The 16118-nt window shown below is 45.9% G+C and overlaps 5 protein-coding genes across 5 annotated transcripts; 3 read left to right on the top strand and 2 right to left on the bottom strand.

The window, feature by feature from the left end:
- Positions 1 to 714: 714 nt before the first annotated feature.
- Positions 715 to 1162, bottom strand: JR316_0013264 (uncharacterized protein; the record flags this gene model as incomplete). Its single annotated transcript, XM_047898876.1, is given in 3 exon segments — positions 715 to 720; positions 735 to 1003; positions 1060 to 1162. 3 exon segments carry the CDS (start codon positions 1160 to 1162, stop codon positions 715 to 717), a joined length of 378 nt encoding a protein of 125 aa, XP_047742424.1.
- A 1913-nt stretch (positions 1163 to 3075) lies between these two features.
- On the top strand, positions 3076 to 6578 carry JR316_0013263 (uncharacterized protein; the record flags this gene model as incomplete). The annotated part of the gene is made up of 14 exons (XM_047898875.1): positions 3076 to 3264; positions 3350 to 3377; positions 3430 to 3457; positions 3511 to 3796; positions 3853 to 3864; positions 3915 to 4385; positions 4442 to 4543; positions 4614 to 4781; positions 4903 to 5011; positions 5073 to 5285; positions 5369 to 5574; positions 5634 to 5765; positions 5820 to 6336; positions 6403 to 6578. 14 exons carry the CDS (start codon positions 3076 to 3078, stop codon positions 6576 to 6578), a joined length of 2637 nt encoding a protein of 878 aa, XP_047742423.1.
- A 1776-nt stretch (positions 6579 to 8354) lies between these two features.
- On the top strand, positions 8355 to 9000 carry JR316_0013262 (RING-box protein 1; the record flags this gene model as incomplete). The annotated part of the gene is made up of 6 exons (XM_047898874.1): positions 8355 to 8456; positions 8534 to 8561; positions 8619 to 8669; positions 8729 to 8799; positions 8850 to 8935; positions 8988 to 9000. The coding sequence occupies 6 exons, from the start codon at positions 8355 to 8357 to the stop codon at positions 8998 to 9000; spliced, it is 351 nt and encodes a 116-aa protein (XP_047742422.1).
- A 1362-nt stretch (positions 9001 to 10362) lies between these two features.
- On the top strand, positions 10363 to 11617 carry JR316_0013261 (Phosphatidate phosphatase APP1; the record flags this gene model as incomplete). The annotated part of the gene is made up of 3 exons (XM_047898873.1): positions 10363 to 10915; positions 10974 to 11379; positions 11437 to 11617. The coding sequence occupies 3 exons, from the start codon at positions 10363 to 10365 to the stop codon at positions 11615 to 11617; spliced, it is 1140 nt and encodes a 379-aa protein (XP_047742421.1).
- A 1357-nt stretch (positions 11618 to 12974) lies between these two features.
- Positions 12975 to 14892, bottom strand: JR316_0013260 (Threonine synthase; the record flags this gene model as incomplete). Its single annotated transcript, XM_047898872.1, has 6 exons — positions 12975 to 13230; positions 13287 to 13390; positions 13447 to 14091; positions 14180 to 14309; positions 14368 to 14783; positions 14842 to 14892. 6 exons carry the CDS (start codon positions 14890 to 14892, stop codon positions 12975 to 12977), a joined length of 1602 nt encoding a protein of 533 aa, XP_047742420.1.
- Between the last annotated feature and the right edge of the window lie 1226 nt (positions 14893 to 16118).

The following is a 16118-nucleotide window of genomic DNA, read 5'->3' as shown; positions in this document are numbered from 1 at the left end:
TCAGTGGAAGTCGGCGCAATTGGGGGCAAGGCCTGGCTTGAAGCTGTTATTACACGGTTGCATCGATGCGCCGGTGGAAAGTCATAAACAAAGCCGATTGACGGACAAGTTAGCTGAACGACAAGCGACAGGTGACATCAATATACCAGTTGAACCTTGTTTGAGGCTTACCGGTGATTTCCAAAGCAATTTGTTTGTAGACTCTCAGAGAGAAATTGGGTGCGTATTTTGGAAAAAGAGGGTGAGGATTTTGTAAAGCAAAAAACCTGCAAAAAACCATGATTCGATTCTCCCCGCGGCCTCGACCTGCGATGACGTATGCAATCAAACTGTTCTAATAATAGAATGTATGTATATTGACTGGTCGAATCTTTCTGTTGAAGCTTGAAGCTCGATTCTTTCAAAATGCCTTTAGATAACACCAAGTTGACTTTCTCACTTATTTTCTGAATGCTATACATGCCATAAATTGTGTGTTATTTGCCTATAAATCTGGAAGCTGTGTACTAGTAGTAAACAGACGCGTAATAAGTACAATCAACCCTGAATATAATATACGAAGTAACTGTACATCCTCTAATCAAAAGCAATGTATGCTTGGGTATAATCCTCTGAAAAATGGGCAGAAATATATGATGGTATAATGGGCTGCTCAGTATTTAACCAGAGAAGCAACCGCAATACTTCGCCCACATGTTCTAGAGTAATAAATGTTCATTCCTACGTTCACAGACAGTTAAAATAAGAATACATGCCTGAGCTTGAGCCTTTGCATCGTCAAATTCCCTCTGCATTTCTTCTTTTGCCTCGTCAACTTCCTCTTGAACATTCTCCCGAACTTCATCAATTTGTTCATTCACTTCTTCCATCTTTTCTGGAAGATCCTTTAGCTGTTCCTCGGCTTGATCTTTCATGTATTCCTTCGCCTTTTTTATATGTTCCTTTCCTTCCTTAGAGTTAACTTCTTGCATTAACCTCTTCTTCATCATTTCAGGGCTTAGATCTGCATGAGAAATCCCATGTCATTGATAGAATCCTTGCAAGGTTAAGAGGACATACCCAACATATCCGGCTTTGCCTGAGGCTGAGTGGTTTTCCGTGCAGTGGTAGCCGTAGGTTTAGAAGCAGTGTTTGTAGTGCTTTTTTGAGGGTTTGTGGACATTTTCACGTTCTAGTTTTTTGGTATTGAGAAAGCTCGAGGTTTGTGGCGTCTTACAGTTACTCCGAGTCTGAGTTGCTTTTCTTTTATGCTTTTCCAAAGGAATGCCGTACCTGATGGATTAACGGTGCGTGAGAGACTATACGGCAGCCACATCGAGTACATCAATATATTCGAACGCCCGCTGTACGCTGTTGACGATATGGAATCAAAATTGCTTCGCACATCCGCCGAACAATCATGGTGCCGGTCAGCTGTCGGCGCGCAGAGCGGGATTGACATTGGTCTAGATCATGTACACCATCAAACAAAGATCCTTCGAGACATTCATAGCATATAATCTCCATGTTTCCCAGTTTTGTCAGCTTAGTTTGTGTTGTGTTTAGAACATCAGCAAAAGTGACCAGACCCCCAAATGCCTTGGGAGCCTTATAAGGCATGCCAATGTTTTACGTGACACAGTAATGTCACGCAAAACATTTGGGCAACATTTGGGAACACTCAAATCATTTGGTGGTCATTTGGAGGCCCCACAAACATTTTTGAAGCACAAAACAAGCACCAAATAATTTCTAGTAACTACAATTTACAAAAAAAAATTCGTAGACTGTGCAACCTTGAAGGAATCATTTAACAAAATTAAAAGAGGTCACAAAACATTTGGTTTTACACTTCGGTTATGAGAAATGTTTACAGGACTTTCAAATGCTGATGAAATAATTCATCCACACCAAAATTTACTGGCTATACAGCCACATTAGTTCTAATTAGAATTCTGTACAGTTGGTCACCCGGTCTGTACAATTTCTCGACTGTCAACGAAGTCACAATGCGATCAGCATGAATCGGAGTGAATCGGAGATCAAATATTTGTTTGTTTGTGCATAATAATCTCTTTCAACCCCCGTTTCTTTCTTTCCACATACTCTCATGTTCACTACTCCGGCGACGCTTGGTGGGACTTGGGCTTGGACTTTTCAACTCTAAGTCTTCGTATATCATAGCTGAATCTAACTCACAGGTAATTCTGCCACTTCCTTTCTGATTAGATCATCCTCAACTGACCATGTATCTGCCTTTCCGTAGACCGTTCTCCTTCTGCCTTAGATCTACTGGATATCCGGCTTGGTATATAATTATTCACTAGTTCCCAAACTTTTAGGTGAGTATATGCGCACTTCTGCACACACACCTTGCTTACATCATGCAACCAAAGTAGCTCCTATAATTCATGGGTAACATCTATTGATGACATCATCTCAGCATCATTTTGTTATTTACCCACTTTCTCGCTTCTCTGTACCTTTTGGAGTCATGTTGTAGTATAAGTTTTCTTAATGCAACAAGTTCTTTTTACTTGCTATGATAATCTGAGGGATCCACTAAATAAGGAACCATGTGAACAGTGTAAAACATTTAAACACTGGCAAATGTTTGCCAAATGTTTTTGGGACTCCCAAATGTTGCCTAAATGTTACGGACACTCTCAAATTTTAACCAAATGATTTGGCTATATTTAGTACTACCTAAATCATTTCCTTGGAATAAATAATTCGAAGCCTTTCAGTCTTCGGAGTCTCTCGTTACGAACCGCACAATGCCTTTCGGGCATTGGGGCCTTTGGACGCCTCCAAATGCCTTGACAAGGCATTTGGGGATCCGAGCACTTTTGCTGATGTGATCGGCACGTGGGTGCAAGTTCAAGTGGGTGAAAGATCTTTGAGACAGAATCCGCAACAACTTGCGTTCGCTCCGATTATGCCTATATGTCGTTGATGCCATATGTCGCCGCTTCCCCAACTTAACAATAGCACGCGAATCTGTTTAAATATCTTTAAACTCTCTTTCCCCATTTCCTACCCCAAGTTTCGATATATGAATCTTTCTTCTCTCCTGTTCACATAGAAAACGCTCCGATGGACCCCAAACCCGTACACTACCCCTTGCAACCAAAAGTCGAAGTTACTTTCCAGACAAATATGACAGAAAATTCAGGGCCTTCTCTCGATTCTCTATCTGCAAAGATAAGGGTACCCACAAAAGCCGCGAGGAGAAGCAGGTGTGTAATATGCGGCGGCTTGTTACGAAAGACCAATAACAAAAAAGTCCAGAGGCGAGATAGCCTGCGCAGAATGCCGCCGACTGAAGATACGTTGCGATAGAATGATTCCCTGTTCTACCTGTGTCAAGAGAGGATGTGCGGCACTGTGTCCAAATGGTAAGTCTTGTCGAAAGGTTTTGGGCATTTGCTAGATGCTCTTTTTGCTCAGGAACGATACCTCCGGGAGAGGGAAGTCGGTGAGATTGGTTGCTAGTTTGTGGAACCATTTACTCAACATGAATCACTTTAGATTTGTGCTAGCCGCTACGGAGCACCTCAGACATAAATTGCGACGGATGGAGGCTCGTATGCGTTCATTGGAAGACGCGCTCGCTATTGCCCATAGTTCGGCAACAGATCGACCACATCCTCTGCTCGGTGTCCGACTAGAGCTCGAGGCCGATGACAGTCCGAAACTCAAGCCTGTAGCTGAGGACTCTTCGACGGCGTCCCTCTCCGCGTCTCAATCCCCAGGAACCCTTTGGTTAGATGGGCACGGTGGCACCCGTTTTTTTGGACCATCAGGGGGATCGGAAGTAGGTGTTTCTCTGTGTTTTTTTTATTCTGCATTTAATCTAAATCTTTTCTCCAGAGTCTTCTAATCGTTCGTGAACTAACATCACATATTTTCAAAAATTCTCATTTAAAATGCAGTCCTCGGACGAAAGCCTTGAATCCCCCCTCGTCCACAAGATTGAACCACTTCTCCAAGACCTGGACCCAAGTTATCTATCACCTGAAATCAATCACTGTTACCAATCCTTTCCTTTCACCCCTCCCAACGTGATGGTCTCGTCAGTTCAGAATATGATAGAATCATTTCTTCCGCCAATGGATGTAGCCATTACATTATGTGACACATTTCTCGAACATCTATCATGGATGTTTCACATCGTATCCCGTCATAAATTGGTAAACGAGCTTATTCCTATCATTTACAAGCAAAACCCCGTCCCATATGGTCCCCACGACCTCGCTTTGCTTCTGATCGTTCTAGGCATTGGTTCCTTGGTCGACCTTACATTAATACCCTATAATCTCGAAGCACAGCATTATTACCGGCTATGCAGAGCAACTTTGGCACTCCAGTCTGTTTTGGGTGCGCCATCTGTCGTTACAATCAAGGTAAGTGGAAATGCATCTCTATCACCGCCCTATTCCTTGGCTGATTCGTCGAGAAGGTTCTCCATCTCATGAGCGTGTACAATGGCATGAGTGGGAAGGAAAGTAATCTCGAACAGTCGTATGTTCTTCTGGATTTGGCCGGACAGGTGGCCCTCAGGGTAAGCTTTGTCGCGCACCACCGTTCGCCCATTTGAACAAATTACCTATCGATTACCTGTTGTATCCTAGATTGGATTCCGTGAGCTCGAATTTCTCAGGCTAGATACAAATACGTATATGGCTAACACAAAAAATTCTCACCCAGATATTGACCCATCGTTGTGGGGATTTGAAGGCAGGGAAGCATATGACCGGCGCGTCTATTTCTGGAACTTGATGGCAGGAGTGCTTTGGCAGGTCAGTCTCCAGTGTGGTTCGCATTTTGCCTGCGGTCGCCTATTAGATGCATAGTTACTCCCGTTCATTTATGTCCTCTTGTGTTGTCGCAAAGTCGTTACTGATTGGTGATGATCATTAGAGCCTCGTCACCGGAAGACCGCCCAGTTTATTGATGTCGTACATCGATTGTCGCATACCAACAGTAGAAGACGAAAATTTATTTCAAGAAGGCGAAGTTCCTCTGGGGTGTGAGTCTGTTGTATTCCGGAGACTTCCTTCCTGACATTGACCGTCCAATCTTCGATCTAGTCGGAGTGTGGGGTTTCAGAGCATCGTCCGAGTTAATGGTGCCACTTGTGCGACTCGCCTTGGCGGTTAAACCGCCAGCGTACGATTCTGTGATGGAACTTGATCGTAAAATACGGGAATTCTCGCTTCCCAGGACCGACTCCCACCAAACCCACGATGATCGAACTGCGATTTCTATGCAAATATTTGTGAGATCCCATTATCAGGAACTTAGTATGTGGGCAATCATGCTCTAATTTACCTTTTCCCACTAATGATTATTTTTGTTTCACCTTTCGACGGGGATTTTCCATTAGTGCTCTTGTTTCTGCATCGTTCCTATTTCGCCCAGGCTATGACTGAACATCCCGATAACCCGTTGAACAGCAAGTACAGCCAGTCGGTGCACGCCGCATATTCAAGTGCTTGTATTGTGCTACAAGACACCCGCGCCCAATTCATGAAGAAGCCGTTACTATGTTCTCGTATCTGGCGGATATGGTCTTTCACTTTTTCTGCTGCTGTGAGTGTGTGGTTGAATGTGTGTATGGTCGAGAACTCAAATCTAAAAAAATCATTTAGGTCATCGTGGGAACGTTAGCAATTAGGGGCTCGCATCTTAACCTCAAACCTCCTCCTCTTGAACAATTTGAATCCATATTCAAGATTTTTGTGAGTGCAGCGGAAACCAGCAGTCGTGCAGCTAGATCTCTGGTATGCTTCAAGATTGTTAGCGTTTAAATTGCATCTTGATAGTCGTCACTGTAGCCCATTCTTCAAGTCATGCTTCAGAAAGCTCGTCAAGCCCACAAATTTTACTGTGAGAAAGGCAGGCCCGCTCCATCATGCGATCAGGACACCGATGAACTGCTGTATTTTGGTGGGCAGGCGAGTATTATCCAGCAACGCGAACAGGACATCTTCTCTGGCTCAAGATCTTCAGGGTCGAACGAAAGTACGCCAGAGCGCGTTACGCAATTCAGTAGTCAACACCCTACAGAACCGGGGTCTCCAGATACACCCATTTACAAGCAGCACCCAGCGAAGGAGCCGTCAATGTCGCCTCCAATGCCAGTAGCACAGCCATTGGCGTCTAAACCTATCTCCATTTCAATCACGCCATTGACATATTCGGCAAGTCCGCCGCTTTCCAATTCATCGCTTCCGCCAGAGTGTTCACGGCATGCTTCGTCGTCGTCTCGACAAGTACCCATGCAAAGAATGGTACCCTCGATGGGGAGTCCTCAATACCAAACGTTCGCAGATTTGTCGGGTGGATGGAACGGTATGTTTCACGAGGTACCTTCCTATGAGCTGCAGAGAACGTATGCCAATACTGCTTCTCCTTCAGGCGGGCATGATCGTCATCTGGAGGCACCGCAGCAAAGCAGCGGTTCAACTAGCAACTCCTATCAAGCGCGGGGGCATAACCCGCGTGATGAAGTGATGTTGGACGATCGTTGGGCGTCCTTCATGGATTACGATGTTTTACGAGAACCACCTTACTACCACGAGCCATCACAGTGACCTTGTTGCTGGGCCGAGAGACTATTCGCCACGACGTGACAAAACTTTGGTCAAACTACTTGATATGCTTATCACCGCGATGCATTTCCTTTATCCCACCAGTTTCAAATTCATACGATACAAAGGATGGTGGGGGGATATATCCGCGCTCGACCCGGGATGAAGCATGTAGTGCGGTCTTCCGATATCTTGCAGTCTGGCTACTGCCTGGTGATAACCAATAATCACGAAGAACCACATATACACGACAGCACCGTGGTCTAAGGTGTTGGGAGGGGATATTGGGGATGAATGACAGGAATCAAGGACGGTAGTTACATTCAGCGTTCAGCCGCCCCCGGAAGTTTGCATATGCGACATAATAGGTATAGTCGTAGCATAATTTCCCAGATACCAGTAAAAAATGGAGCATATGATACTATCTCCCATACTCTTTAGTTCACGGAAAATTATCGTGGAATGTTTGCTCACGAAAGTGAAAGCCCAAAAGAAAAATAGATTTCTGTGCGTCAGTGCCCTTATTGTTTTGCCTGCGTACTCTGCGCGGTTGTCATGCCCTCTGTGGCCTGTGGTTGTTCAGTATTTGCTGCAGGCGCGTTAGGGTCTCGTGTCTTCTCTAGGTCCCGCTGAACCTGTGCTTCAAATCTGTCCTCGTCGAAAGAGTCGTTGCAACATGATCCGCAACAACCAGCGTTACTGTTTCTGCCACATCCTCGCGAACCAAAGGCCTCTATGAGAAATCAGGGAAGGGTTTTCAGGAATGAATGGGTGGAAGCCCCACGTGTGTTACACCAATTGGCCAGGCCAGAGAAACAAACGAGGCCTGTGGTGTCATTGTGGAGAGGAGGAAAGAAAAAGATTTGGTTAGTTCACTGTCGACTAATTTGGACGTTTGCGCCACGACTTCATGACGTACAGCAGCCCCCGCAAATCATCGCGCATATATCTCCTCCTGAGTCTCCCATGTCTGGTCAAAGAAAGTTAAGGCTGAGGGTGAAAGGTGTGGAGACGACTGTAAAGAGGGTGTATATGAGTAAAGGGCTAGAGTGGAGCTAGGCTTGATTAGTTTTATGGAGCATGAGAACAACAAGGACATTCCAGGCATAGCCTTGTTTGCCTGATGTGATGTACATGAAGGCTGCAAGGCAGAGAACGTCTATTCAAACGGCAACGTTTCGCCGTAGGCCCATTAATCAACTACGCGCAGCAGGTTCTTTTTATACTTCAAAAGTAATAGGTCCATGATGAAAACTGGTTGTAGCTCAATCATCTGAATAGTGGGTCCACACGGTTCAACTGAACAACAATGTTGAATTCGCTGTCAGACTCAAAGGCGCAACATTAGATTTGCATTCAAGAGGCAGATAGATGTGTATATGCGGTTTTAGGACGTTAACTGACCGTCTGACGCGACCTGAAGCATTGCTCGTAACCAGGTGTAATTTTCCAGTGATGTATTTGTCCACACAGCGGTTGGGAAGGTAAGAACGTCAAATTGCGATATGGTCCGTCTAACTGGGATCCATGCTGCCAAAGGCAAGGCTTGAAAAGCAAACGATGTTGATGAGGCACTGTGATGAGGAGTAAAAGAACGCTGCCTGAGTCCTGGGACCGCCCCGGCATTGCCCCGGCAAGCCAGTTGCAATGTGTTTGTCAACAGCATTCAATTATAATTACGCCTCGCCGTCAGTAGCGTTGAGCACGGGGTTTAGGTTTCTTCCACAACCACCATCGTCGGTTTCCCTAATACAAACTCTTTCATACCTTTCCCTCAACATGGCCGATAATATGGATGTCGACGCTGAAGACACCAAGACTGTCACCAAATCCAAGAAGGAAGGAAAGGACAGTGGCAAAGCGCGTTTTGAAGTGAAGAAGGTAAGCATATCTGTGCACTGTACAGTGGCGCTATTTGGCATACTTTCCAATTGAATGCTAACTTAATCTCCTTGAAGTGGAATGCTGTTGCTTTGTGGGCATGGGGTACCTTCCGCCATTATATCGTCTGAGCCTCGGGCGCTAATGTTTGTTTGATCGTAGACATCGTCGTCGATAATTGTGCGATCTGCAGGAACCATATCATGGATCTTTGTGCGTATCGCGTTTTGATTATGCGTATACCTTCATCTAATACAACTGCATCCTCACAGGCATCGACTGTCAAGCCAATCAAGTTTCGGCCACCAGCGAGGAGTGCAACGCAGCTTGGGGAATCTGCAATGTGTGTACTGATCCAAATCCATTCTCTCTCATCTAAGTGTTTTGTTTCAGCATGCTTTCCACTTTCACTGTATCTCTCGCTGGCTTAAGACGAGGAACGTTTGTCCTTTAGACAATCGCGAATGGGAATTACAGAAGTACGCCTATCTCTGGATTCTATGTTTCTGCTAACTAACATTCGCGCAAAAGATACGGCCGATAGAATGTTTTCTCGCTTTGCTTTGCTCTTACATCGTTTGTGTATTACTATTCTAAATCACCCTGACACCAATTGTAAGCTTTCACGCACTGTACTCGACATTCCTACCTGGGGGAACAATTTCATTTTCTCTATCATCATCACTTCGAAGAATCGACTTGAATCGCCCTTTTCCTTGCAACAAACTTTTTTTGAAGAATGGCCAGAATCATCGGAATTAAACCCTTTTGCTCCCGTGAACGTTCTGTCAAACATTTTCTGCCTACATAGGTGAGTCGGAACTAAACTTAGCAAGATCATCAAAAGAAGGCTGGCGAAGCCGGATGTCAATGTGTGATTTCAAGCAATCGCACGTAACCTTCAACAAGGCGAACATGGAGCAGGATTTTGTATCCAGGAAATAACTCTTCAATCCATCGTTCAATATGATCTTGGACTTAGTCAGGTATCGGCCTTTAGGAGATGACCAGGCGTGGTGATACGCCGTTTCTCAGAGCATCAAAGATGGTTACAACTTGTAACTACTCTTCCTTACACACCGAACACAACAAGTTTTAAGTCTATTGCGATGTCCAGTTTTTCTATAGTGTGGCTCTCCCGAAATTTACTAGGGCTCATTCCTTCTTACAATTCTGCTTGTGTTACCACCTACCGTCTTGTGATTAGACGACCACGGGACATGGCCTTTTTTGCATTTCCTCATGATTCTCTAGTCTTCCTTCTTTTATCCTTCACTCATGTCTTGGCGGCAGCTACTGCTCGGGGCCACAATTCTACAGGCTTAAATCGTCATTCATACAGTCTCCGAATTCGCCAAATCCCAATGCAATTCAATATGTGACGGGGCGCCGCGCTTTCGACCAGGTCACAAAACAAGGACGTGCACACCATTGTTATTTTCTTCGAACTTTGGCGGCCTCTGTCCAGTCAAAGACCCAGTTCAATTGGGATGTTATGACCTTGACCTCTACGGAGTTTGCAATTCTTGTGACTTTTGAAATGCCGACAAAACCAGCAGCTGTGCTGATGCATGCCTCTTGCGAGCAACCATCACACATGCATCACAGATCATCTTGCCGAGTTGGTTTTGTCCATATGTTCTTCAGAAGACCGTTCAGAACCGTGCTCGATATGATTGGCCCTACTATAAGGTAAAGCTCGAAGATTCTTCGGTCCATCGCTGCTTTCCTTGTTACTTTCGCATTCGGTCCTTCTGTGAAGGACGAAGGTGCGTGTCTCAGTTTCATGTGTTTCATCCGCCCGCAGAAAACTACTACTAATATACGGCTTCCTCGCTAGTTTCGCTACCCTTTGCTTTTCTTCCACACTTTCGTTAGGTTCAACCTTTTCCCCACATTCGTTACGATGCATCTGGCCAAGATCTGCTTTAGCGCTGCTCTGCTCTCCACTACGGTCCATGGCCTTCCAACCGCACCTCAGGGTCGTGGCATACTCGATGAAGTTGGCATCCTCGACGATATTCTCGTTTTTGATTCGCCCGCATACCCAGACCCAGCGAATGCAGGAAACACGTTGATAGATCTGCAAACCTTCGTCTCCCTTCGCCAAATCGACTTGGGCGGACTGGCTGCAGCACTTTCGGCCGCCCTGACTACATTGGGCGTGAATGTGGGGGATAAATTGGGCAACTTGCAAGAGCGCGTCAAGCTGATAGGTGCAATTGGACTTCCTGGCAAGTCGACCACCGTGAGTATTGCCGGATGTTCTGCGAAAGCGAAGACGGGAGAAACATCTGGATCCGACTTGGGAATGTCCTTGAAGACCGGTGTGTCGTTGGGCGCTTGTAATGCTGGAAGGGAATTCGAAGCGACTGCGACCCTGGGCGGCCTGTTTAACTCGAGAACTGTCAAAGCTTCGGTGTTTTCTTCTCCTGATTCGGGATTCGGTGTCATATCTGGTATAGTTTTAATCCTATAAATATTTATTTTGTAGCTAACACAATCATCTCTTACAAGATATCGATGACACAGTCAAGATATCTAACACGCTTGACAAGCTTGCTCTCCTCAGGTCGACTCTGCTAGATGACCCCAAACCAGTACCCGGCATGCCAGAGCTTTATAGTTCACTTTCACAATCCCTCGACGACCCTCAATTTGTGTATATCACTGCTTCCCCTTTCCAATTATACCCATTCCTGAACGACTTTTTGGATACCACTTATTCGTCTGCGAAAGGCCCTATTTTCACTTCGAACCTGACCATCGCAGACCCCAGTGAAATCATCCAGTTTGTTACCAGCAGTAACACCGAAGCGTTCAAGTTGGCGTCCATTGACCGCCTCAACGGTATGTATCCCAACAAGAAGTGGCTGGCAATCGGCGATTCGACCCAGAAGGACCCAGAAGTGTACGCTCAATCGTACGTCATTCCACATCTCAAAAAAGTTTTTCTACCTTACTTAGTTTATTTGTTTAGCATCAGGAAACACGGAGATTGGATCGCGTGCGCATGGATTCGCCGTGTCGAGGGCGCAAACAACACAGATGCAAGATTCGCGGCTGCTTTTGCAGACATTCCAGCCTCTAGATTCAGGATATACACGGATGCTGATATACCAGGCCTCGCTGACATCGACGTAGCTGGAGGAGAGTGCTAGACTATGACCCATGGCCGCATAATTTTAATCTATGAAGCTTTATTGCTCAAATTTGATTTCATGTGCTGAGCGTCATTACTCCAGCGATTCTGTAAGTCTCGTACTCTCCGGCAACTTGGTCAACATCGCGTTCGGGAACTTGTCATTTTACAAGCTCTGTATCGCTTTGTATCCCATAAGAACTGCTCAAGACAACCGATGAGTTTACTTACTATTTTATTACTCCCACTGCTTCTCCCGCCTGGTCTTCCAATAATTTTATTACTGTTTCATTCAAGTTTCATTGAAGTTCAATGAAGCTTTCCGGGTAGCCTGAACGTGTCCCGCAAGTCGCGTTATGATCTTGTCATTCGTGGTACTTTATCGTTTTGCAGATATTATTCAGAACTTTATCGTTAAAGAAGGCAGAGGTCATAGGGTACCCATGTTGAGTCTATTGCGATAGCAAAAGGTGTTAGCGGCAAGAGCAAGAGATGCATCTACTGAACACCATGCGGAATGTCGGGCCGGTCAGAAGTTTGACTGTGTTTGCCAATGCCTTCTCATTTTGGTGGTACAGTAATTCTACTCCTGACAACTCCATAACCGGTCCTGTCTTTGAAGCCATTTCTATCCCTCACCAAACTATCCTGTATTGTAATGTCTACCATTAAAGACGACCCCCGTGATGCATCTTTAGAGGTTCCTTATACCACCCCTAAAACCTGGTTCCGGGAGTCATCAGGTTCGTTCAGAACAAGAACTTCGCTGTGCCCCAATATTCACCTTGGGTCGACGCTTTCGAATTCCGGGTGACTAACGTAGATTTTTACGTGTTTTAGATGGTCTATCGACCTCCGGAATGTTCTTGTCTGGCCTCATTATGGTAACTCGTAACCGGTGCGTCTATTAACATGATACGTATCGGTATACGTCGACTGACAACCCCCTGCCGTTTGGGATTGGATACGTCTTTTCAGATATTTGGCCTGGCCTTCAGTGTTGTTTGGTATCAGCACGACGCTGAATGCGCACCCTATGCGTTCCAAGGACGGAAACTCAGGATGGTCTAACCTGGCGTATGTTATTGCAACCTTGTTGGTTCTTTGCTCCAACTGACTTGCGGACTCCTTTTTCGATCATGTAGATTGTGCTTCTCTGCTCTACTTGCATCGTATATACCAGTCTTCATCATCACGAAGACTTAAACGTTTTTGCACATGTACCTGTGGGAGTTTGTAACTTATTGTTTGTATTTCTCCTCAAGTAAGACTATCGTTCACACTACACACTCGGTTGGCTAGATTTTGTTGCTATTAAGATGTTGATACATTTACTTTCGCGTTCCTTCGACTTGTGGACTTGTCTCTAATATCCACTACACACTCCCAGCAATTTCCTTGCTGGCTCCTTCCTTCTCTGCAACCTTTTCAATGACGGCTTTGACGAGCTCGATGTCTGCGCGTTCGACATCAATGACCCGCTTCTCTTTGTCCAATAGACCATGGAATTCCTTTGGCAGGACGTCGCGATCGAAGTTGAAGCTTGGGGATCCTTCCAGGGCGCGTGAGACGGCCTCAGAGAATTTAGCTGGATGAGCGGTTGATAGAACGATTTGGTACACGTTCGGTGAGCTTGGTAAAGATGAGTTATTAGTGATGGGGGCAGTAAACAAGAACAAAAAGCTTACTTTGCAGGGGCAATGCGACGAGCAGTGGCCAAGCCTACGGCGGTATGAGGGTCCGCAACATATGATGTTTCGCCTTCGAAGAATGATTTGATGGTTTGAAGAGTCTGGAAAGAATGCATCAGAATGGCGTGGAAGAAGGAACTGAAATTAATATCAATACCAAGTCATCGGATATTCTTTCAGCGATGAAATCTTTACGAGCGGTCTCCAACACCGGAATTGGAACCTCGACGCGTCCATTGCTCTTCATGTGGCTCATCCATCCATCCAAAGTTTTCGAAGCGGCGGCTTTCTTCTCTGCATCCGTCGAGCCTTCGGCGTGTTCGAAGGCGAGATACCAAAGAAGACGCTCGAAGTTGCTCGATACAAGGATATCCATCGCGGGACTCAGAGTTTCCTTAACGCCGCTGGCATCAGTCGCCTGCTTGCCATCAGATGAACCTTCCACAGGCGCAGTTGCGCCCTCGCCGTGTGATACCGACGAATCGACCTTTTCGTATTTACCGCTCTTCCAGAAACGGGCTAGGATGTCGTTGGCATTGGTAGCGACAACGAGCTTCCCTATGGGCAGACCCATCCTCTTGGCATAATATCCAGCGAGTATGTCGCCAAAGTTGCCTGTGGGGACCACATATTGCAGTTCTACATCAGTCGTTCCACTGGGCAATTGGGCTTGGAAGTTAAAATAGGAAAGGAAGTAATAGACGGTTTGGGCAAGAATACGGGCCCAGTTAATGGAGTTGACAGCGCCCAGTCGGTGTTTGGCATTAAATTCTTTGTTGGCAAAGAGAGCTTTAACGATATCCTAATTTTGGTGTGTTGGTGTCAGTTGGCTGGAAATATATCGGGATGAAGTGCAAACTGGCCTGGCAATCATCGAAGGTGCCTTTTACAGCGACATTATGCACGTTGTCATCTGTAACTGTGGTCATTTGGGCCTCTTGGATGGGAGAAACTCGGCCTTTGGGATGGAGGATGAATATGGATACATTTGCCTTGTTTCGGAGACCATAGATCGCGGCACTAAGATGTAAAAACGATAATTGAGCGTAGATCAATGGTAAAAGGTATTTGTACACACCTTCCGGTGTCCCCGCTCGTCGCACCGACAACAGTTAGTTTCTCCTGCTTTTCTCCAGGAGCCTTGCGCGCATTCCGTCGGAGCAGGAAGAACTCGAACAGATTGCCAAGGAGTTGCAGCGCGACATCTTTGAATGCGAATGTAGGACCATGGAAAAGCTCCAAAACAAACGTTTTGTCGTCTAACTTTTTCAGAGGCGTAACGTCGGGATGACGGAACGTGGCGTATGATTTCTCGACGAGCGACCGGAGTTCAGCCGTCGAGATCTCGTCTTGGGAAATGTACAGCGATAGCACTGCTACAGAGAGATCAACGAAGGAGTACGAACTCCATTTTGTTTTCCAGTCTGCAGGCAACGACGGAATGGATTCTGGAATATATAAACCACCGTTAGGGGCGAGACCGGTGAGGACAGTCTGTGGCAAAGTATCGTTACAGATGTGCGCATTATGAATACGTTCGTGCAGGATTGACCTCTTCGAAAGACAGCCTCTCGTCTCCTCCGCGCGTTGAGAAGTATTTCATCGTTTGGGGGAAAGTAGTTGGTAGAGATTAACAGAGAGATCAATTTTTGAATCTTTGACTCGACAAAGTTATCTCTTTCGGGTAAATATCTCCGGGTCTGCATAATCCCGATACCGCCGAATCTCCTCTTTGCTCTTGACCGTCATCCGTGCTGGCTGGGTGCTCCGTTTGAAAGCCCAAATACAAAGTCTTGAGCTTGATTCTTCTTCAAAATGCACTGGTCAGAATGTCTTACACACTCATTCGTGGCATCTCAATGGACAACTGTTACCTTGAGAGTGAAATTGCTGGCAGGTCACTGGTTCGTCACCATCAAAGGCTCGGGTCTAACAGTCGACTGCCAGCACTCACATGCATAAAAAGTCTCAATCTTGGTCATTTGCGCGTTTGGTGTGTTGTAAGTGTAGTAGGTCCCTCAGCCTGAGTTCGACATGCTCTTAATCGCTACCTATGACCTGCGGGGCAAGTCGGCCTTGATGCATGATGTGGAGATGGATTCCGTATACAAGGGGATTTAGCAAATGAATCTTCCCTCGAAAGCTCAAGCTTCAAGTTCAAATGTCGCTGACGCCTACCAATAAATCAGGGCGACCCCGGAAATCGAGGAACATAACGGTGTCTTGATCGCTCTCGACAATCTAGTTGTCGGGCCTGGATCCGATGGGAATTGACAAGGTCTTTCAAGCTTGTCCAAATCCGACGACAGTGCTTTACTGGGCGCTGGACAACGACGTGGAGACCGTCAATCTCCACGCCCAGTGGGGACCATGTTCAAATCATGTCGTGGGTTTCGTACACCCTGACTGGGACTGGGGGGGTTTATAAGTCTACAATCAGGTATGAAGCCTTCTTTTTCTGTCTTCAAGTAAAATTCATCCTACAAAACCTCCGAGAGAAGCACCGTAAAAACTTACACATCTTTTGATTGATGAAACACTGGCCCTACTTCGCCTCCTCACAGAAATGATTGCTAGAAAAGTCAAGGTTGCTACTGTGGATCTTTCTGTTTTTCTGATTGTTCTGCGTCATCCTAACACTAAGTCCTCATGATTCGAAGGGATGATGAGAAAACGATCGCCACTAGAATAGCGACCACGTTCCAGCAAGAGGCTCACTGGATACCTAGAGGGCTGCCGCTCCCTTCTGTTTGACCTCACCAGGCAAATTGATAGAACAAATGAACACAATTTCTCTCAGGCTGGTGCCACCGAGTTAGGCCATTCCTG

This window comes from Psilocybe cubensis, chromosome 13, assembly GCF_017499595.1.
Source record: "Psilocybe cubensis strain MGC-MH-2018 chromosome 13, whole genome shotgun sequence".
Taxonomy (NCBI): Eukaryota; Fungi; Basidiomycota; class Agaricomycetes; order Agaricales; family Agrocybaceae; genus Psilocybe; species Psilocybe cubensis.
The sequence above is the reverse complement of the archived record's forward strand: the minus strand, read 5'-3'. Positions and strand labels throughout refer to the sequence as shown.